This window comes from Moschus berezovskii, chromosome 4 (genome assembly GCF_049115385.1).
Source record: "Moschus berezovskii isolate FMDL1 chromosome 4, NW_MosBer_1.0, whole genome shotgun sequence".
Lineage (NCBI taxonomy): Eukaryota > Metazoa > Chordata > Mammalia > Artiodactyla > Moschidae > Moschus > Moschus berezovskii.
This window is the reverse complement of record NC_142463.1, coordinates 105883517-105908243: the sequence shown is the minus strand read 5'-3', so window position 1 is coordinate 105908243 and position 24727 is coordinate 105883517. Positions and strand designations below refer to the sequence as shown.

Here is a 24727-nt window from a genome sequence, read left to right as displayed (position 1 = left end):
CTCAAAATTCTCCAAGCCAGGCTTCAGCAATATGTGAACCGTGAACTTCCAGATGTTCAAGCAGGTTTTAGAAAAGGCAGAGGAACCAGAGATCAAATTGCCAACATCCGCTGGATCATGGAGAAAGCAAGAGAGTTCCAGAAAAACATCTATTTCTGCTTCATTGACTATGCCAAAGCCTTTGATTGTGTGGATCACAATCAACTGTGGAAAATTCTGAAAGAGATGGGAATATCAGACCACCTGACCTGCCTCTTGAGAAACCTGTATGCAGGTCAGGAAGCAACAGTTAGAACTGGACATGGAACAACAGACTGGTTCCAAATAGGAAAAGGAGTACGTCAAGGTTGTATATTGTCACCCTGCTTATTTAACTTATATGTAGAGTACATCATGAGGAACGCTGGGCTGGAAGAAGCACAAGCTGGAATCAAGATTGCCGGGAGAAACATCAATAACCTCAGATATGCAGATGACACCACCCTTATGGCAGAGAGTGAAGAGGAACTAAAAAGCCTCTTGAGGAATGTGAAAGAGGAGAGTGAAAAGTTTGGCTTGAATCTCAACATTCAGAAAATGAAGATCATGGCATCTGGTCCCATCACTTCATGGGAAATAGACGGGGAATCAGTGGAAACATAATCCCTAGGACAGTTTAAACTGAGTCGTTCATTGTATAATTATCAGTTCCTGGCTTAAAGAAAAAAACGTTTTATGTCATCAGTTCCTGGCTTAAAGAAAAAAGCGTTTTATGTGACTAAGACTAAGGAATGTAGAGAAAAAAAAGATGTTTGTCCTTTCCTCCTTCTTGAAAATTCCAGACCCCTATCCACTTTGAGAACCCCAGATCCCTTTCTCCTCCTCGGGGACCCCGGACTTCTTATCAAACTACCTAGGAATTGACTCTTTTATTAACTATAAACTGGGAACTCTATTAACATCACCTTGGCTGATGCTGGAAAATGGGGTTGAGGGTTTATTATGCTGTGTGATGGAAAAGTTGGTCTTCATGTTTTATGAATTATGTCCCCCCAAAGGTTCGAATGATGAAGTCCTAAGTTTCAGTGCCTTAGAATGTAACCATATTCGGATATATAGTATTTAAATGGTAATCAAATTAAAATGAGGTCAATAGGTGGCACCTTAATCCAATATGAATATTGAGTGTCCTTATAAAAAGGGGGAAAATGGACATAGACAAAGGGAAAGTGATGTAAAGACATAGGAAGAAGATAGCCATCTACAAGCCAAGGATAGAAGCAAAGAACAGATCCGTCCCTTATGACTCTCAGAAGAAATCAACTTGACTAACACCTTAACTTTTTACTTTAGCCTCCATGACTTTGAGAAAATAAATTTCTGTTGGTTAAGCCACCTAGTCTTTGGCACTTTGTGATAATAGCCCTAGAAAACTAACATACCATGAAAAGTGAGATTATGTTTCTAGGGAAATCTACCTATATTGTGATAATCTTTATCCTTTGACATTGTACAGGTAAAACCAGGTCCTGGTTGCTCAAAGACACTCTTTTTTAATTAAATCTCCCATAGTTTATATGGTACAGTTGAACGATTGCTACAAGGAATCAGAAGCCTGGGGTTCATTCAGTTATTCATTGGACAAACATTTAGTGAGCATTTCCTGTGTGCCAGGCATCCTGAGCAATATACATACAGTGGTGAAGTAGTCATTCTGGTCTGTTTCTTCACTTTACTATCCATGTGTTCTCTTGCAAGCCACTTAAGTTGTCTGGGCCTCCACTGTTTCATATTCCAAATTATGAGACTGAAATAGCCACCACCAAGGTTATTCTCAGGACTAAAAAAATTACTTTCATTCTAACATTTGGCTTATTCAGCTGCAACTCTCAAAGCAACTCAAATAATCCCTCATCCCAACATCTACCTTTAGCTAACAGAAATCAGGGGAAAGAATTAACTGATGAAGGTGATCATCAGACCCTAATTTCAGCATCAAAGGTCTTTTCTTTCTAGCCAGTCAGAAATGATCTCTCATTTGTTTCCCATATTCCTCCAGAGCACCTTCTTATCATCCCAGGTTTATTCAATGAGGGAGAAGACTCTAAACCTACCCCCATTTTCTGTGACCCTAGTACTACACAAAATTATTGCCCCTCTTGTTTATGAAATTTACATATACATTTAATTAATACCACTCTTTTCTGAGAAAACAAAGTCTTGGAACTTAGTTCCACTCAAACTAAAAGTCAGTGGCCATTAGTTAAATATAAACCCATCTGTGCTCCATCTTTTGCACTAACTACACATTGCTAATATTTTCATTCAGTCATATTAATTATGAGTTTGTTCAGCAAGTGTACTGGGACTGTAATCTGCTGAAGATTGTGATCTGTGTAATATGTAATAAGCACTTGTTTACTTGTTAGTAAAAGAGCTGACAGTCACATGCAATAATCCGGAACTAAACCAAGAGGTAGATTTCTGAGTAGGTTATCATTTTCTGAACCCTCAGGACATCAAAGGTAAGCAATCAAATCACCAAAATTTTTAAAAGTCTGATTTCCATTTGTCATCACTCCCCTTTTTTAAAAAAATTGGCATTTTCTGAAAGATAAAGTCTGAGGTCTTCAGCTTGGCCTTAAGGCTCTCCACATTTTAGAGATAAGCCACCTTTTATACTTTGACCCCGACAACACTCTGAGAGCTAACCATGTGTTAAACCAGACTAGACTATTTATCATAATTAGGACATCCTATATCATCTCACATGCTAGTAAAGTCATGCTCAAAATTCTCCAAGCCCGGCTTCAGCAATATGTGAACCGTGAACTCCCAGATGTTCAAGCAGGTTTTAGAAAAGGCAGAGGCACCAGAGATCAAATTGCCAACATCCGCTGGATCATGGAGAAAGCAAGAGAGTTCCAGAAAAACATCTATTTCTGCTTCATTGACTATGCCAAAGCCTTTGACTGTGTGGATCACAATCAACTGTGGAACATTCTGAAAGAGATGGGAATACCAGACCACCTGACCTGCCTCTTGAGAAACCTGTATGCAGGTCAGGAAGCAACAGTCAGAACTGTACATGGAACAACAGACTGGTTCCAAATAGGAAAAGGAGTACGTCAAGGTTGTATATTGTCACCTTGCTTATTTAACTTATATGCAGAGTACATCATGAGGAATGCTGGGCTGGAAGAAGCACAAGCTGGAATCAAGATTGCCGGGAGAAATATCAATAACCTCAGATATGCAGATGACACCACCCTTATGGCAGAAAGTGAAGAGGAACTCAAAGGCCTCTTGATGAAAGTGAAAGAGGAGAGTGAAAAGTTTGGCTTGAAGCTCAACATTCAGAAAACGAAGATCATGGCATCTGGTCCCATCACTTCATGGGAAATAGATGGGGAAACAGTGTCAGACTTAATTTTGGGGGGCTCCAAAATCACTGCAGATGCTGATTGCAGCCAGGAAATTAAAAGATGCTTACTCCTTGGAAGGAAAGTTATGACCAGCCTAGATAGCATATTAAAAAGCAGAGACATTACTTTGCCAACCAAGGTCCGTCTAGTCAAGGCTATGGTTTTTCCCGTGGTCATGTATGGATGTGAGAGTTGGACTGTGAAGAAAGCTGATCGCCGAAGAATTGATGCTTTTGAACTGTGGTGCTGGAGAAGACTCTTGAGAGTCCCTTGGACTGCAAGGAAATCCAACCAGTCCATTCTAAAGGAGATCAATCCTGGGTGTTCATTGGAAGGACTGATACTAAAGCTGAAACTCCAATACTTTGGCCACCTCATGCGACGAGTTGACTCACTGGAAAAGAGTCTGATGATAGGAGGGATTGGGGGTAGGAGGAGGTGGGGACGACAGAGAATGAGGTGGCTGGATGGCATCACCAATTCGGTGGACGTGAGTTTGAGTGAACTCCGGGAGTTGGTGATGGACAGGGAAGCCTGGCGTGCTGTGGTTCATGGGGTCGCAAAGAGTCGGACACGACTAAGGGACTGAACTGAACTGATAACTGTCCTTACTTTAGAGACTTATTAGCATAATTTTATCTATTTGGAGTACCTGTCTCCTTTCTGTCTACCTAGATAATTTCTACTCAGTCTAAAATAATTTAAGATAATTTCTACTTGGGTTTAGTCCCACCTTTTCCCTAAATCTGTCCTAATCTCCCCAACATACATGATCTCTCTCTTCATTGATTATGACTTTTTATATTTACTCCTCATTAGCCAGTCCATCCTAAAGGAGATCAGTCCTGGGTATTCATTGGAAGGACTGATGCTAAAGCTGAAACTCCAATATGGCCACCTCATGCGAAGAGTTGACTCATTGGAAAAGACCCTGACGCTGAGAGGGATTGGGGGCAGGAGGAGAAGGGAACGACAGAGAATGAGATGGCTGGATGGCATCACCGACTCAATGGACATGAGTTTGGGTAAACTCCAGGAGTTGGTGATGGACAGGGAGGCCTGGCGTGCTGCGATTCATGGGGTCACAAAGAGTCGGACACAACTGAGTGACTGAACTGAACTGAACTGAATAGCTCTTTTTGTCCAAAGCTTCTTATCCCCATCTAACATAACATCTCTCCCTTCTGAATCTTGAAACCCTAAGTCCTTTCTTATATATTGAAAATTCCTCAGTGTTGGGCATTATAGAATTTCATGATTCTTCCCCCTCAATTTTTTCTGATTTTGTTTAGTAATTGGAATAAGCTCTAGTTTTAGTATCTGTCAGTGACCCTAGTGGGGTAAGAATGCATGAGTAGGTCAAGGGAAAGGCGAATTGTGGTCTCATGGTGCTGGGGGTGGGGTAGTGGTATGTAGTGAGAAGCAGTGGTGGGATTCCCATTCCAGGCTCTGGCTGGTTTTCTAAGAAGCTTTTGAATTCAAATACAACTCATCAGCATGAGGATTATTTTCATTTTGAAAGCCTCCTTCTCTGGTATATGAATCAGCTTTATTCCTCCTATTACCATTACTTTGAATCTATTTCATATCAAATAATAACCCTGACCTTATTATGCTGAGTGCCTGTACCTCTGTTTTTCCCTCGAGCACCTTACAAAATGTCCTCACATTAGCTTCCATGAGTTGGTCATGACCAAGCCAATCCCCAGATTTCATTTCTGACCATGGGTGAGGAGAGAGGATGGTTAGAAGTGGGAGAAGGAAACAAGTGTCAGACATTCTGCTCTAAGTGCTAAGGTCAGAAAAACACAGTTTATGAGAACAGCAATATTTTCTTACTCTGTTTAGCAGGATCAAGAAAAGCTTTCCCAAGGGAACTTATGTTTAAGCTGGAACTTGAGAATAGTTAGGAATCTATCGCACAAAGAAATAGCTTTCCAGATAGAGTGAAATTCTTATTCAAAGACTGGAGGCAAGAAAGAGTACTATGGGTTCAAGGAAGTCAAATTAAATCTGACTAGAACTCAGAATATCAGGGATAAATGGTAAGAGATAAGGCTAGAAATGCTACAAGGGCTTGGTAAGCCATATTATATTTATCTTGAGAACAACAAAATATTATTGTCTTTTTAAGCAGGGGAATGATGAACCAGATTGACAGTTTATAAGGATCATTCTGGCTCACATCTTTTTAACCCCAGTCCCATTTCTCAGAGAAAAAAGTCTCTTAAATATATTTTTAAGATTTTTCTGGCAGTAACCTCTTGCATAAAATTTATCAGTTTTAAATGATATTTCCACTATGAGAGGTGATGATTTAAATGATTTGCACTACCTTTTTTCTCCTCTCCCTTTGTCATTATTTAATATTTTCATTTTTCTAATTCCTGTTACCTTTCCAATAAAAGTATGTCTCTTTTTCTAGCAACTTTTGACAGTATCACTTACACTTTCACATTTCTGGTGTTGGTGGTGTTAGTTGCTCAGTTGTGTCCAACTCTTTGCAACCCCATGTACTATAGCTCACCAGGCTTCTCTGTCCATGGGATTCTCCAGGCAAGAATGCTGGAGTGAGTTGGCATTTCCTTCTCCAGGGGATCTTCCAGACCCAAGGATCAAACTCAGGTCTCCTGCATTGCAGGCAGATTCTTTACCCTCTGAGCCACCAGGGAAGCCCACCATTAACAATAACTGGGTCTGCTTACCACAACCAAATATATCACGCTTTTTACATGTACGGACTCTAACACTTGGGAATGTCTACATTGTTGTGTTAAGCACACAGGCATAGTAGCAAGTTTGTCTGAAAGCAAAAACTGGGTTTACCATTTAATAACTTCGTAGCCTTGGGCAAGATACTGGACCTTCCTTTTCCTCCTCCTTGGTGTTCTAAAATTTCCAAGGATATATGTAGATGAATATTTTGTGGTTCTTTTAAGATCTGAAGTCTCTACAAAATCTATTCATTCCTTGACACATTAATCTTTTTTTTTTATGTCTTATCTTTCTGAGGTTCCTCTTAGTTGATAGTGGGATCTCCTGAGTCGATTATGTATATTTCTTTTCTTTCACTGTTTACATTTCTTTTTTTATTTCCATGCTTTATATTCTAAAACTGTATTGTCCAATATGCTAGTCATGAGCCAAATGTGACCATATGTGTTTAAATTTAAAATTATGAAATAAAATCTAAAATTTAGTTTCCCAGTCACAGTAGTCATATTTGGAGCTACATATAACTAGTGGCTATCAGATCGGACAGTGCAAATATCAAAAGTTCTGTTAGATGATGCTATTCTAGAAGTTTTTGTCAACTTGGATTCTTTTTTTAATTCTATTGCTTGTTGTTCATCTAAAGAGTTATAATTAATCTAAAACACTTTTTATTCTCTTATTTTTGTTTTCTAATTGGTATTCAGAACATCCTAATCTTGTTTCATTCAATCTCTTAAGAGATATTAATTAGCATTTTTAACTTCTTTTTCACTTCCTGAATTGTTATCTGTTTCCTCTGGGGTCAGTTTGTCTGTTTATTTCCTTCTTTCTCTTTTGTGCTACTGATTTATTCATGGTGTCCCTTGTAGCTCAGCTGGTAAAGAATCTGCCTGCAATGTGGGATACCTGGGTTCAATCCCTGGGTTGGGAAGATCCCCTGAAAAAGGTAATGGGATTTATTCATATGCCTAAATATTCTTACTTACCCCTTTATATCAATAAAATCTTCTGGTTTGCATAAGTAGGTCTGTTTACATACCAGCTCTCTTCCTTGAATGGAAATTTATGGCAGGATAGAGGAGAAACCTATCAATTTGCAAGTAAATGGCCATCAGGTTGCACTCACTCCCACCCCTCAATACAAATGACAAGGTTTTCCTGGAGCATTAATTTTTGTACTAGACACTTTAGCTTTCAGTCTATTGAGTCAACAGATATCGACAAAGCATCTACTATAGTCCAGATACTCTTAGAGCTTCTAGAGATAAAGTGGAAAAGTAGATATAGAGTCCTGCCCTCAAGGAGTTTACATTTATGCAAGTTTGTTCAGTTACTTTAGAGACCAGTCATGTAGGGTTTTGCTAGGAAGATAAAGCAATATATGACCAAATGTCTATGCTCTTTTTTAAATTGGAGGAAGGGTATGGGAATGACTGCTGAGACATAAGTTCCTTACATAAACATTCAATTGCTTTCCTGTTGAAAGCCCTACTTCTTACCCCCACCTCCTTTATTCCTACTAATTCCAAGTGCAGAGCTTCCCCAGGTTCGGACAGTCAGATTTGCCTTCACCTCCATCACTGCTTCAAAACACATTCTGGGGAAGGAGAGTGGCCAAGATGGTGGAATAGGAAGACCCTGAGCTCACCTCCTTCCACTGGCACACCAAAATTGCAACTATTTACAGAACAATTGATGAGAATAATAGGATAGGCAACTGACAAACAGGAGAATAATCAGAACTACAGAGGTTCTCTCCAAGGAGGAAATGGTCTCAGCCCCATGTCAGGCTTCTTAGCCTCAGGGTCCTGAACCAGGAAAATTAGCCCCCAGAGCATAGGGCTTTAAGACTAGCAGGGCTTACTTTTAGGAGAGCCAGACAACTGTGAGAAATAGATAATTCACTGCTAATAACCACATCCCAAATTTCACATGCTCCAGGACCCACAGCAGAAGCAGTAATTTGAAATGACCTTGGATCAGACCCTCCTGCTGGTCTTAGAGAGCCTCTCAGAGAGGCAGGAGGCCACTGGAGCACAGCCTGGGGACACAGACACTGGCAGCAGCCATTTTGGGGAGCTTGTTCTAACACAGAGACACTGGTGCTGAGAAGCACTATCTTGGAATCCTCCCTCTAGCTTATCAGCTCCGAGATCCAGCCCCACTCATCAGCCTGTTGACACCAGTGCTGGGACCTCTTGGCCAGCCTCATTTGTCTGTGGGCCAGCACTAGCTCTGGAACATCCTGACCCAACAGCCAGGATGGTCTCAGGAACCGGCTCCACTCACCAGCAAGCTGCTGACACTGGATCTAGGAACCCTGGCCCCACAACTACCCACTTCAGAACCTGGCTCTACCAACCAGTGGGTTCTATAGCCAGCTGCCTCATGACACACTTACAACCAGCCTATGGCAGCCTTCACACAAGGCAGGGCCAATCAGACCAAGGACCTGCCACAGCTACCAGACCACCCATAGCAGTCAGCCTCTCACACCAGAAGGATCCATGCAGCCCACATAGGGACACCCTTGAGCACATAGCTCTGATGACCAGAGGGGAGTGTGCCTCTGGACACATAGGACATTTCCTACAAAACGCTGCTTCTCCAACATTAGGAAACATAACCAACCTACCAAACACAGAGACAAAAGCAACAAATTAGACAAAATGAGGCAAAAGAAGAATATATTTGCAATGAAGGAACAAGATTAAAACCTTAGAAGAACTAAGTGAAGTAGAGACAAAGAGTTCAAGTAATGATCATGAAAATGTTCAAAGAACTTGGGAGAAGACTAGATGAACACAATGAGAAGTTAGAGGTTTTTAACAAAGAGTTAAAAAATATAAAGAAGAACAAGGATGAAGAATACAATAACTGATCATCTCTGTTTGCATCCGCATTGCTGCAAATGGCATTATTTTGTTCTTATCAACTATAAGTCAATAAAAAATTTTAATTCAATAACTAAAATAAAAAATACACTAGAAGGAGTCAACAGTAGATTAAATGATACAGAAGAACAGATAAGTGAGCTGGAAGACAGAGCACTGAAAATCACTGAACAGAAGGAAAGAATAAAAAGTAAAAAGAAATGAGGACAGTTTTAAGACACCTCGGGGACAACATCAAGCATACTAACATTCACATGTAGGGGTCCCAGAAGGAAAAGAGAGAGAGAAAAGGGCAGAAAAATTATTTGAAGACAAAATAGCTGAAACTTTCCTAACTTGGGAAAATAAAATAGACATCCAGCTCCAAGGAAGCACAGAGAGTCCCAGACACAATCAACCCAAAGAGGACCACACCAAGACAAGGCATATCCAACCTTGATTTTCTAAATAGAAACCGTAACCTAAAACCACAGACATTTGGAGTTGGAAGAGCTCTGTGTCCTTCACTGTAAGCCACTTCAGCCTCACCTCTTCCTTTGGCAGGACTTCTCCTAAAACTTGTTCAGTGGATTATGATAATACCTCTATTTAAATAGGTCTAGTGGCAGTGATCTCATTATTTTATAGGCAGCCTACACCATTGTCAGACAACTACCCCTTAAAAAGTTCTTAAGAATTAAGTCTGCTTTTTTTAAATGTTATTTCATATTGGAGTGTAGTTGATTAGGGGCTTTCCTGGTGGTGCAATGCTAAAGAATCTGCCTGCTATTCAGGAGACCTGGGTTTGATCCCTGGGTCAGGAAGATCCCCTGGAGGAGGGCATGGCAACCCACTCCAGTACTCTTGCCTAGGGAATCCCATGGATAGAGGAGCCTGGTGGGCTGTCATCCACAGGGTCACACAGAGTCCAACACAACTGAAGCGACTAAGCAGCAGGAACAGCATAGTTGATTAACAACGTTGTGTTAGTTTCAGGTGTACAGCAAATTGATTCAGTTATACATATACATGTATTTATTCTTTCTCAAATTCTTTTCCATTAGGTTACTTCAGAATATTAAGCAGATTTCCCTGTCCTATACAGTAGGTCCTTGTTGGCTATCCATTTTAAAAATAGCAGTGTGTACATGTCAATAAAGTCTGCTTTGTAGAAAGTTTCAACCACTGATTCTAGTTCTATTCCCTGGCATTACACAGAATAAGGAACTCAAGATAATGGAGACAGCACAGGCTCAGAGAAATTTACTCTAGAAGGGCTTCAACTCTGATTCAGGCTTTGCAATTTACTTGGTACGTGACCATATGCAAGTTACTTAACAACTAAGAATTTAACTTCCTTATCTGTTAAAAGAAGATAATGACTACCCAAAAGGACAATGAGGATTACGTAAGACAGCCCATGTAAGCACCTGACAGGTCATAAGTGTTCAGTGAACATTAGTTCCTTTCTGTCCCTCCCCATTTCTCATCCCTATGGAAATTCTTCAAATATTTCAAAACAGTTACACTTCCTCCCCCAAGTCTTCAATCCAGCCTTGAACATACTCAGTTTCCTTGAGTCCTTTCTCATGAGGCTGGCTCTTGAACTCCAGGACAGGGAGATAAAACTTACTCAACTTAAAATACCCCAGTGGCTAGCATAGTGTCTGAGAAACAGTTGGTACTCAGGGGATGTTGACTGATCAGAATTAAGATGACCTTTGCATGATATCCCAATTCTCAGTAGAATTCTTCTCCCTTTTAGGGGAGAATGCGAAGAAATACTTTTTATAGGTAGAAACTATCAGCGTGGATTTTTTTCACCCCAACATTCTTGCCTTGTTTATCTTGTTTGCCATGTTTATGTTTAACACTCTCCCTTGTACTTGCCTTGTTTATCAAGAAAATCAGAACAAGGTTTTGCTCAATATCAATGCTTGCCTTGGCCTCAGTCTTCTCTTGTAATTATCTCTATCCCCACCTTTCCATTATCTTGGTCTTTGTCCTTTACACTTTACATGAATCTATTTCTAAAATCCTTTTGCAAGCAGAAACGAATGTTTTAAAACATCCTCTATTCTCTTCTTAAGTATCAAAAAAGCTGAACCCAATTCTCCTGTCAGTTAAGTAGTCTCCACTAAGAGGGATGCAGATCTAGGAGGTAATCCCAAATTTGCCAGCTTAGCATCTTAGGCTCTCTCCTACCTGTCCTCAGTTTAATGGCTTCTGTCTCCCTTTCCCTTTAACAGAAAGAACACAGTAATATGGATGCTCATTTCTAAGTTCCTTGGATTCTAAAAGTGCCTTTAAAGAGTAGATATCAAGCACATTTTTAAAATAGCACATCTTAGGTAAGCAAAATTCTGCACACTCATTTTTTTTTCTAAACCTGCCTTTGGGCAAGGAGAGCAGAATATAGAAACATCTGATTCAACTGGTATCTCCACTTTTGTCATATGGCGAAATGGAGCCTCTATTTTTAAACACATGGTTGACACTCATATGTCCAGGCTAGGTCAGATACAGTCCATCATGTGGGCAGAAAGAGGAATCATGACTTCTGAGGTCCCTGCCAGCCCTGTGATTTGTCAAACAGAAATGTAATTATGTCTTTAGGTTAAGAAAAATACCCAACAACCACCCCAAAGATTCCCCAAAACTATAACCTGCAAAAGTCAATAAATGAAACAAGATAATACCCTTTTCCCTTCCTTCAGATGAGTCTAAAACCATTATTTAACTGAAGGTGCCTAAAGAAGAAAATAAAATAAGCCGAGAGTAGAGAAGGAGGGGAGACTGGGTTTGGTAGTGATGAATCAGGGCTTTAGACCCGGAGGGTGTCTCCTTCCTAACTGTGCAATTAGAGACTCAATAAAAGGTTTGAGAACCTCCTGTCAGCTCACAGCCGCTGCCCCACATCCCACTTGCTCTCACTCGAGAACAAGGTAAGTCTCAGAGACTATCTGCTTGACCATATTTAGAATCTCGGCTGCTATTCTTGTATGAGAATGTATGAGACTTTCAGAAGAAATACACTCTTAACTCTAGGTTGACGATTTTTAATAATAAACTGAGAGCTCCAGACACCCAAACGCATTCCTTGCCTCAGGAACGTCATAGATCATTTTCATTTTAAAAAACTATAAACTATTTGTATGACATAAGTAAGTATGAATACAATTTAATAAGACATGGTACTCAGACCTATATTAAAATGAAAATCTGGGGTCATTTAAATGATGGGTAATGACTAAGGGATCGAGACTGTGTTTCACCAGTGAGTTCATGGAGCCACATCTTCTTGGTAAAAACATGTTGCTTGGCCTGCATAAATGGAGGCTGATTTTCTGTGTTAACTTCTCTTTCCTCTGGAAGTTTTTCCTAACTTTAAAGTTATACTTTCCTACAATGAGGAGCTAGATTGAGCCAAGGTGGGAGGAAAACAGGTGGCCAGTCTCTGATGATGCTGAAATGATTAGTACCACTCTGTTGGCTTTATTTGTATGTTTTAGTACTTATATTTGAGTTCTTTTTCTACTCTCCTTTTACAATAAAGCTTTCTTTATCTTAACACGTGGGTGTCTCTATTTTCTGCAGGGTAGGGAGAAGTATCTCTTCTAATATTTATCTGTGCAAAAATCCTATCTCACCACATTACTTGGTACAAATTTTAAGATAAAGAATAGAGCAGACGATGTCAGTGGAACTGGGGGAGGGACAGAAGGAAGGGCAATCTGGTATCTCCTTCCTAGGAAGTGAGTTTTGTTTGTTCTTTCTCACAGTCTCCTGAGTTTGTAAAGATGCCTCAGCTCCTGAGAGACATCCTCTGTGTAATTGAGACATTCCGCAAGTATGCCAGGGAGGATGGTGATGCAGCGACCCTGACCTGCAGAGAGCTGAAACAGCTCATCCAGGGCGAATTTGAGGACATTTTTCAGGTGAAGTGCTCATGGAGCTATGGAAATTCTTCTCCACTTGCCATTTCTCCAAAATACAAGCAAGATGGGCATACGTGATCCCTCCCCATTTTACATTTGGTTACCAGCTCTCAGTATTCATTGACTTTTGAACAATTTTTTTTCCAATCTCATTTCCCTACTCTGTTCAATTGCTTGGTCTTTAATTCTAGGGGGAAATGAGATTTTCATCACTGGGACTATTGCTTCTGTAAAGTAGGCATCTGAGAGGAGTCATGAGCTTAGATGCATCTAAATGCAATTCACAATTGATATGAATGCTCCTTCTTAATGATAGTTCTCTGATCAAAAAAGGTAACCAGAATCAACAAATTCTTACTGTTTGGGGAGGGTCTTCCCAGGTGGTGCTACAGGTAAAGAATCCACCTGCCAGACACAAGGGATGTGGGTTTGATCCCTGGGTAAGAAAGATCCCCTGGAGTAGGAAATGGCGCCTCACTCCAGTATTCTTGCCTGGAAAATTTCAAAGGAGCCTGGCTACAGTCCATGGCATTACAAAAAATCAGACATGACTGAGCACACACACACACATTTGGAGGAAATTTCCCAAGTTCATGAGGAATAGAATCAAAAAAGAGGGCTCTTGGAAAACATGCAGACACGCAGGGCACTTGACCACAAATAAATAGGCTGACTTTTCACTGTGTTTTCATGCAGCCATGTGCCATCCATGCTGTGGAGAAAAACTTGAATCTTCTGAATACTGACAGTAATGGCGCCGTCAGCTTGGATGAATTTGTTCTTGCAATCTTCAACTTTTTGAATTTCTGTTACCTTGACATACACTCATTACTAAACTCAGAACCAAGACAAGTATCTAAACCAGAGGAGATGCCACATGATATGGGTCTTCAGGTGATGAATGGAACTGACCAGTGGACAGAAGGAACTTCACAAACTCAAGACAAAGTGATGGTTCCTTCAGGAACGGCATCATCAACTCATCTCAGCCTTAAAGAAGAGAGAGCAGTTGAACACAATAGGATGGACCCACAGGGACATACCACAGCTCACAAACTACCAGTTGAAACATCTGAACACAGTGACTCTAAGAACCAACATCTGAAAGGAGATGAACAGAGCCAGAAAGTAGCCCAAGATGTATCAGCAACAGGTGACAGTAGAACCCAACCTGAGACAAGTGAGCCAATGGCAGGATCAGAACAGATCAGCAGTCTCACAAAGCGGGAGGGACAGAATAAGGAGATTCTCCAGAAGGGAGAGACACTAGCCAGGAAACAAAGTGGCACTAAGACAGGAGAATGGTTGGGAGAACAGGAAGGGAGCATGGGAACCCTAAGTTCTTCACTGGAAGAAACCACACCGAGGCCATCTGAGGATCAGGAAGTTGCCGGAGAGAAGGGTGTTAAGGAACATCCTAAAGCACAAGAACCATCGGTACAGGAAAAAGATGAGCCTCGTTCAGAACACGTTGACCTGTCAAAACAAGCTGCTGCTCGAAAACCATTTCAGACACAGAAATCAGCTACTCCCGAGGATGACAGTAGAACAGCTGAGACTCCAGAACCACCCGAACAAGAAAAAGAATATGAAACAAGGGACTTTTCAGTCCAAGGTGATAACAGAAATGTTTCAGAAACACCCATGGTTAGAGTTGAAAGGAAAGATGTAAGAGGTCCAGAGGTCCACCAAACAGCAGGGCAGAAACAAATTGAGGAAAACACTCAGCCACCAGCTCTGGAAGACCCAACAGAAGTTAAGAAGTATCATGAACCCCAGGAATCATCAAAAGAAAAGAATGCTGGAGAAGATTCTGAGACACATGAGTTAAACTCAGAAGGAAGAGAACAGAAAGATTCTGAAATTGAAGGAGCCATCAGCCCAGGAGAAGAGGCAAGACATGCTGAGGAAGGCAGAGCAGAAGCACCTTTGAAGAGTAAAAATGCCCCTGAAGCAGAAGGGACACCAGGAACAAGAGAAAGAACACGGGAGTTGACACCACCTGAGAACCAATCTGGAGAAAAAAATAAGATGACCACCAAGATTCATGACAAGCTGGTCAAGGAAGATGATGGCTACCAGGGGGAAGGTCCTGAGCCAATGGCCACACAGGATGAGAGGTCTCCTGAAACCCCCAACAGCCTGACTGCAGAGGATGGTGCCAGCAACTCAGAGACAAGTGATCTGTTTGTGCAAGGGGATTCCCAAAGTCAAACAAACCCATTCAGAGGGTCTGTGCAAGAAAGTGACAGTAATAACCCAGAAACTCTGAAACATGTAGCACTGAGTGAGGAAAACAGAATTCAGGAGGCAGCAATGCTGGCAGTCAGAGGGGAGAATGAGCAGTTCAGGGAGGAACATGCACAGGAGCACAAGAGTCAGGGCTCAGGGACCAAAGGCCTAGGCCCAGCTATGGAGCCCAGTGGACACCCCGACACACAGGTGTTCACAGTGAGAGACGAAAACAGAAAGTTCCTGGAACCAGAAATCCCAGGTGCCCCAAATGCAGGCTTCACTAACCAGCTTTCCGTAAGGCAACTCCCTACAAAGAAAGATAGTAGAAAACAGCTAAAGGTCCAGAGCCCAAGTACCAAAGAAGAGGAAGATGGAGCCCTAGAGGCCCAGGAGGATTTAGTAAAAAGTCTGGATGAGAACAATGCAGTCTCCCAAAAGACACGCCCTGAAACAGAAGAACCTGCAACATTGGAGGAGGAGATTGAAAGCACCCAACAGCTGGCAGGAGAACAAAATCTATCTACGAAAGAACATGATCCCTCAGTCTCTGAGTCAGGCCTTGAAGAGAGGATGCAGAGGAACCAAGAGTTCTGTTTGGTGGAGAGAGGCGCACACCATTCTAGTCCACTGTACAAGGCCCCGCAGGAAAAGATGCTGCAGCAAACAGATGTAACCCAAGGGAAGCATCAAAATCAAGCTCAGACAGCCAGTGTATCAAGCCCAGAGATCCGCAGAAACCAGTCGAGTGCATCCCTCACCAATGACAGCTCAGATTGTCTTGTCTTTTTTATTGACAGACAAGCACTACAAAAGTACATCAGGGAGTTTCTGCCTGATGAGGATCCTACTGGTGCATAGCAAATATCAGCTCCCCAGGCCTTGGAAGATAAGCAGGGTCGCCCTCAAAGAGAGGAACTAGAACCACAAAAGGAAGCAAGCACTCCAAAGCAATGAATCATTATCATCATCCCAGGAGAAGTTCCAAGGAACCTCATACATCTAAACATGCCCCAGACTTCTTCCCTCCCAGTCACTCTCAATGCTCATACTCACACATTCAGATGAAGATTAATAATCCCTTAAATCCCCTTCCTAAATTTCTGCTGTTGTTGTTGTTTTAGTCTCTAAGTCATGTCCGACTCTTTTGCAAACCCATGGACTGTCCTGAAAGGCTCCTCTGTCCATGGGATTTTCCAGGCAAGAATATTGCAGTGGGTTGCCATTTCCTTCTCTAGGAGATCTTCCCAACCCACGGACTGAACCCAAGTCTCCTGCATTGGCAGGTGGATTCTTTACCACTGTGCCACCAGGGAAGTCCTTCTAAATTTCTACAAGAGAAAATAATAAAATATTCATCAGCAGAAGCTACCAGCAAAGAAATGTCATACCAGACATTATACCACGTGAAGCTGCTTCCAAGTGCAAAAACAGACTGTCTCATGGAACCATTTATCACAATTTACCTGTTTACTAAAAATAGAAAAATCTTTTCCAAATCTTTAATAAACATCAAGTTCTTCAGTTAATTCACTGATTTTTTATAATATGACAGTGGAAAGTATGAGGCTGTGCAACTGTCTTATAATCATAAAATATCTTTAATTCATAGATGTATTATTGTGCATCATAACATTTCCTACATAAAATTCAAGTTTATCTAAAAATTTTATCCCTCAAAATAACCCTTTATCACCATAACTTAAAATAATTATGATTTCCTAACACCCAATTAAACTAGATTGCTGACTCTTTGCTCATGCCCAAGTGCAACTAAATATGCCATAGATTCACTCATTCATTTAATTATTGAGCAATTTCATTAAATTCTATTCCTCAACATATCCTTTTCATAGTTTCTGGCTCAAATAAGCAATCAGAATAATTTTGAAGAAGAGAGAGAGAATACAAATCCAAAATATACTTGATTCTGTAAGATGTTCTTGTAACCAACCATGCACTAATTTTACAAAATGCTTATCCATATGGTTTTCTGAGGGCATTGTATTAAAATTAACAATTAAACAACCAGATGAGCAATATCTTTTGTTGGTTCATTTTTTCTTTCCTTCTCCACCTAGCCTTGGAGGCACTGATCAGAAACAAAAACAATCTTAGTGATTTCTGTTTTTTTAAATGACTAATTAAAGGATTATGCTCACAGAGCTTAGTAATGACCTAAGAAAGGAATAAAATAGTTATCATATAACATTTCCTGTGGCAATAAAACCCCATCTCCATTGTATTCCATTCCTTCGAGGCTCAATTTTCTTGCATTTCAACTCATACTTCTTCTGGAATCTATAATTCCCCTAAACTTCTTCCCCTTCCAACACTTTCAGATCTTTTCATTCTACCTTCAAACATGAATGAATATCCGTACCTGAGAAAATATCCCTTAAATGAAAAACAGACTCAAGACAATTGACAAAAATGAAAAATGTATCCTAGAGCATAAAGTAATCAGCTCTTTTGGCAAGCAACTTGGCAATATACATCTAGAACCACGAAAATGACAAAGGTCATGAATAATGTATTAATCAAAGATGCTATACTGATGACCAATAAATATATGAAATCTTCTCTAGACTGCAAAAAAATGTAAATTTAAAAGATTTTTTGCTTATCAAATTAGTATAGGTTGTTTGTCTATTTATTTGTTTGTTTTTAATAACCACACAGTGAAACTGAGAGTGTGGGGAAACAGAAACTCTGAAATACAGCTGATAGATGTATAAATAAGCACAACCTTCCCAGAAAGAAATTCAATAATATACATAAAATATTTTAAATATGTCTCAGATAACATTGTAAGGAAATAATCAGACAGGTCAATAAAAATTTATCTACAAAGATATGTCGTAGCATATTTTGTATGTGTGTGTTTAGTCGCTCAGTCATGTCTAACTCTGCGACCCCAGCAAATGGCTTTTCTGTCCATGGAATTTTTCAGGCAAGAATACTGGGGCAAGTTGCTATTTCCTACTCCCAGGTACCTCCCCAATCTAGGGATCGAACCTGCATCTCTTGTGACTCCTGCATTGGCAAGAGGATTCTTTACCACTGTACCACCTATAGCAAAAACCAGAAATAACCTAAATATCCATCATTAGAAGGATGATAAATTAACTTATGGTTACTAGATACTGTGGAATGCCAAAAACCATTAATAATTATGAGGTAACATATCCCAGGGATGGGGGAGACTGTGGGCTTCCGTCTATGGGGTCACACAGAGTCGGACACGACTGACGTGACTTAGCAGCAGCAGCAGCAGCAACATATTATTTAATTAAATGAGGATGGATTCATAAGATACTAAACTTTCAATGATTATAAAGTAGTAGATAATGATTCCATTCAAAGATTAATAAATGAATGAATAGGCAGAGCATGAGACCAATATTTTAACAGTAGTTATCTCTAAGTAGGACTACAAAGAATGTTTATTTTCTGTTTTGATGTTTTCTTCATTTTCCAAGTTTTTTATAATGAAAATATACTACTTTTGCAATCAGAAAAATAAGATAGCCCATTAATAAGCTTTAATTATTAAACCTATTATTTTTAATCTTTTTCTTTTTCCTCTTTTTTTCTTTTAGGTTCAAAAAAAATTTTTAATAGAAAAAAATTCCTCACAAAGATGTTCACGACACCATTGTTTACAATAGTAAAAGAGAAAATCAAATGTCTAATAATAAGGGGGTATGTTATATAAATTACTAAATATCCTATTGATGGTTATTACATAGTCTCTAAAATGTGCATTTATGAAGCATCTGAATTCATACAGAAAACTCCTCATGTGGAAAATCATGACAACATCTGTACTTTCAGTATAATATCAACTATATTTAAAGATAGTTATATAAGATGAAGAGGAAATATATCTAGATATCTACAATGTTCATCTCTTTCTGACAGTTATAATTTATTTTCTTCCCTTCTTTCTAAATTTCTCTATTTTTGAATGTTTTATGTACTAGCATATTTTATTTATTCTCCTAATTGAAAAAAATTAAAAAAAATAATAACAGCTTTTAAACATCCTCTTTTTAGTCTAGCAACCATCCATTTATCTCTCACTATTTCTGACCTCCATTCTATTCCTAACAGGGCAATTTTTTTTTCCACCATCCTACATCTTTTGAAGATGATATTGCTCTTCACCCAACAAGCCTAAAGACCTCTAACTTCCATGTTTTGCCAGTTGACACTGATGATTGTCCCCCCTGAAATCCTCGCTTCACTGGTCCCTCCTTCCTCTCTTGTGGGTCTTTCTCATCCAGACTGCAGATTCTTTATAGAAATAAGATATTTCTATTCCTAGACTTTCTCTCTCTAAGAATACATCCTTGACCCAAGTTACTATTATCTCTTACACACTGATAAGTCTCAGTTCACATGTTCAGATTTGACTGCACTCCAACCCAATCTATGCAAGTGTTCACAAGATATAATCCTTGAGATTGCCAACCATTCCCCAATAACCTGGCTTGTCTTCCAGGCAGTATACTTCCACTACAGTATCTCAATAGAGTCATCCTTAAACCCTGGTGAATGGAACAGGCATGGGCCCTGCCCTCATGAAAGATACAGTCCTGCATAAGACAACTAAATTATAAAGTCCTGCAAAGAATTATTCAAAGGCAAGGTGTCTAAGTGAAGTCAGACAGAGAAAGACAAATATCATGTGATATCACTTATATATGGAATCTAAAAAAATGATACAGATGAATTTACTTACAAAACAGAATAGACTCACAGGTGTAGAAAACAAATTTATGGTTACCAAAAAGGAAAGAGGGGAGGGACAAATTTGGAATTTGGGATTAAGATACACACACTGTATGTATATATAATAGATAAACAACAAGGAACTACTGGATAGCACAGGGAACTATATTCAGTATCTTATAATAACCTATAATGGAAAAATATGAAAAAGAATATATGTATAACTGAATCACTTTCCTGTACACCTTAAACATTGTGAATCAACTATACTTCAATAAGATTAATTAATTATAATTGGGTTCCCCTGGTGGCTCGGATTGTAAGGAGTCTGCCTGCAATGCAGGAGAGCTGGGTTTGATCTCTGGATTGGGAAGATCCCCTGGAGAAGGGACGGCTACCCACTCCAGTAGTCTTTCCTGGAGAATTCCATGAATAGAGGAGCCTGGCAGGCTGTAGCGAGGCTACAATTAATTAATGTAAAAGTTAGTCAATTTTTTAAATCAAAGACAAGGTGTTGGTCATATTGTTATTTCTATCTCCATGCCTCTGCTGTTGTGGTTTACCTTTCCTGAAACACATTTTCATTTTCTCTCTATTCCTCAACCATACCTGTCCTTAAAATCCTAGACTAAACCTCACCTCTACCATTGATCCTTTAACTACTGTATCACTCATAGCCTGCAAGACCCAGATTAATATTTTAATACTTACTGGCTAGTATTATTAGTTGTTCTCTGAGTGTTACTTCCCTAACTAAATAAATTATAAGCCACTGGAGATAAAGAAGAATTCTTATACTCTAGTACTCCACATGTCCTTGGACAAGATATTCAATCTCTTGACCTCAGTATCTGCCTGTGTAAGACGACATTATGCCAACTCACAGAGCTGTTGTGAGGAATTCTTTTTTTTTAAAGAGCAGAATTTTGTCAATAAGTAGCAAACAACCTAATTTCTCTTCTAAAAAATGGTGCAAAATGTAAACAGTTACTTCAGAAAAGAAGATATCAAAAAAGCCAGTGAAAATGTACTGAATCTCATTAGAGTACCAGGTAATGGAAGGTTAAACCACAGTGAAAACCACTCACACATGCCAATGTCTGAGAAGTGCATGCAGAAAGAGCAACTAGAATTATCACATTGGTATCAGGAGCATAAATAAATATAATAATCATTTTGGAGAACTGTAGGGCAATACTGACTAAAGCTGGACATATGCAAACCCTCTGCCCAAGTAATTCCATCCCAAGTATACAACTGAAGAGAAATGCACCAAAAGGCAAATTCAAAAGTATTCACAGTAGCATCATTTGTAACAGTCCCAAAGAGAAGATAAACCAAAGAACCACCAACTAAGAATGAACAGTAATTTGCACTATATTCACATATAGGACTATTATACAGCAAGAACACTAAAAGAACTACAGCCTGTAATGTGCAGCATAGTGACTATAGTTAATAATACAGTATTGTACATTTGAAAGTTGCTTAGATAGTATATCTTAAAAGCTCTCATCACAAGAAAAAATTTTGTAATTATATGTGGTGATGAGACTTATTTTGATCAGTTCAGTTCAGTTCAGTCACTCAGTCGTGTCCGACTCTTTGCGACCCCATGAACCACAGCACGCCAGGCCTCTCTGTCCATCACCAACTCCAAGAGTAAACCCAAACCCATGTCCATTGAGTCAGTGATGCCATCCAACCATCTCATCCTCTGTTATCCCCTTCTTCTCCTGCCCTCAGTCTTTCCCAGCATCAGGGTCTTTTCCAATGAGTCAACTCTTCGCATGAGGTGGCCAAAGTATTGGAGTTTCAGCTTCAACATCAGTTCTTCCAATGAACACCCAGGACTGACCTCCTTTAGGATGGACTGGTTGGATTTCCTTGCAGTTCAAGTGGCTCTCAAGAGTCTTCTCCAACACCACAGTTCAAAACCATCAATTCTTTGTCACTCAGCTTTCTTTATAGTCCAACTCTCACATTCATACATGACCACTGGAAAAAGCATAGCCTTGACTAGATGGACCTTTGTTGACAAAGTAATGTCTCTGCTTTTTAATATGCTATCTAGGTTTGTCATAGCTTTTCTTCCAAGGAGTAAGCGTCTTTTAATTTCATGGCTGCAGTCACCATCTGCAGTGATTTTGGAGCCCAAAAAAATAAAGTCTGTCACTGTTTCCACTATTTCCCCATATGTTTCCCATGAAGTGATGGAACCGGATGCCATGACCTTAGTTTTCTGAATGTTGAGCTTTAAGCCAGCTTTTTCACTCTACTCTTTGAATTTCATCAAGAGTCTCTTTAGTTCTCTTCACTTTCTGCCATAAGGGTGGTGTCATCTGCATATCTGAGGTTATTGTTATTTCTCCCAGAAATCTTGATTCCAGCTTGTGCTTACTCCAGCCCAGCGTTTCTCATGATGTACTCTGCATATAAGTTAAATAAGCAGGATAACAATATACAGCCTTGACATACTCCTTTTCCTATCAGAAACCAGGCTGTTGTTCCATGTCCAGTTCTAACTGTTGCTTCCTGACCTGCATACAGGTTTCTCAAGAGGCAGGTCATTTTACAATATACAAATATCAAGTCATTATGTTGTATACATGAAACTAATATAATGCTATGCATCAATTATATCTCAACAAAGAAAAATTATTGCAACAGCATAGAATTTCTTTTCTTAAGTTTGGTCATTTTTAATATATATATTTTATTGAAGTATAGTTGATTAACAATGTTTCAGGTGTACAGCAAAATGAGTCAGTTATACATATACACATATATTATTTTTCAGATTATTTTCCATTATAGGTTACTACAAGATATTGAACACAATCCCCTATGCTATACAGTAAGTCCATGTTGCTTGTTGTGTATCTATTTTATATTTAGTAGTATTTATCTGTTAATCCCATACTCCTAATTTATCTCTATCCACTCTTTCCCCTTTGGTAGCCATAAGGTTGCTTTCTATGTTAGTAAGTCTATTTCTGTTTTATAAATAAGTTCCCTTGTAACATTACTTTAGATTCCACATATAAGTGATATCATATGCTATTTATCTTTCTCTGTGGACTTACTTCACTCAGTATGATCTCTAGGTCTATTCATGTTGCTTCAAATCACATTATTTCATTCTTTTTTATGGCTATGTAATATTATATTATATATATATATATATATACAGACACATATAGTACCACATCTTTATCCATTCATCTGTCCATGGACATCTAGGTTGCTTCCATGTTTTGGCTATTTTAAATAGTGCTGCAATGAACATTGGGATGCATTTATTTTTTTGAATTAGTTTTAGTCTTTTTCTGAATGTATACCCAGGAATGGGGTTGCTGGATCACATGTCACTCTACTTTCAGTTTTTAAAGGAACCTCCATGTGGTTCTCTACAGTGGCTACACCAATTTATATTCCCACCAATAGTGTAGGAGGATTCCCAAGCATAGAAGAATTTTATAAGCATGATGTCAAGTAAAATAAGGTCAGACACAAAAATTCATAATAAATGACTATATTTACATAAACTCAAACAGTAGGAAAACTAATCTAAGGTATTAGAAGTCAGTGGATAATTATCTAGTGGATAATGGTACCACTAGAGAGGAGGGAGCAGCTGAATATGGGCAAGAGAGTGACTTCCAGGGCACTGTGTGTGCTCAATCACTCAGTTGTGTCCAACTCTTTGTGGCCCCATGGCTGTAACCCACAAGGCTCATCTGTCCATGGAACGTTCTAGTCAAGAATATTGGAGTGGCTGCCACTTCCTACTCCAGTCTAAGGCACTGGTTATGCTCTATTTCTTGATTTGGGTGGTGGTTACATGGGAGTGTCTACTTGTGATAATTCATCAAGTACACACTTATGATTTAGATGTTATGCTTCAGTGAGGTTTGTTTGAAAAGCATAAATGGAATAATATGCATGAAAGTGTCCAGCAAACTACCGGCCATTAGTAAGTACTCAATACATGTGTATTATTTACTACTTGTCACTGGATTCACAATAGTCCAAATTCATAGGAGGCACTTTGTTCATCTATCAAGTCTACAATTAATCACCTACTGAATATGTATACAGGGTATACAGAATTATGAGCAAAACGGACATAATTCTTGACCTCAGAGAGTGTAGAGTCTGATAGAGGAAGAGAGTCATTTTAAAAATTAACACAAAACAATGCATAATTACAAACTGCAGTGAATGCTATAAGAAAAAAATCAATAGGGAGAACTAATTTAAATTGAGGGGTCTCTGAGAGAGTGGCATATCTTTGTGAGTGATTACTGAATTCTAGGACAGCAAGTCTTCCCCACAAAGCACTTGAAAATGTGTCTATACCAATCAAGGTGTATTACTCCTACTAGTTATTATGGGAAAGGTCAATAAAAATCCACACTTCTTCCTCAAAATACCAGGAAAGAAGTATCTAAGAAGTGAGGAAAGTGAAAGTGAAAGCAGCTCAGTCTTGTCCAACCCTTTGTAACCCCATGGACTATACAGTCCATGGAATTCTCCAGGCCAGAATACGGGAGTGGGTAGCCTTTCCCTTATCCAGGTGATATTACAAACCCAGGGTTCGAACCCAGGTCTCCCACAATGCAGGCTGATTCTCTGCCAGCTGAGCCACAAGGGAAGCCCAAGAATACTGGAGTGGGTAGCCTATCCCTTCTCCAGCGGATCTTTCTGACCCAGGAATCGAACCAGGGTCTTGCAGGCAGACTCTTTACCAACTGAGCTATCAGGGAAGCTCAAGAAGTGAGGAAATGAAGGATAAAGGCTGAAAGGCATGTGGTTAAGAACATGG

The 24727-nt window shown here is 39.5% G+C and overlaps 2 protein-coding genes across 2 annotated transcripts in view; one reads left to right on the top strand and one right to left on the bottom strand.

Moving 5' to 3' along the window:
• The window catches only part of LOC129535561 (NBPF family member NBPF4-like), a 319223-nt gene that overhangs the window by 245283 nt on the left and 49213 nt on the right, over window positions 1-24727 (bottom strand). The gene's annotated exons all lie outside the window — the stretch shown is intronic.
• Window positions 11710-16119, top strand: TCHHL1 (trichohyalin like 1). The gene is given in 5 exon segments (XM_055404028.2): window positions 11710-11808; window positions 11810-11894; window positions 11897-11937; window positions 12775-12930; window positions 13627-16119. Coding segments are annotated over 5 exon segments (2874 nt in total).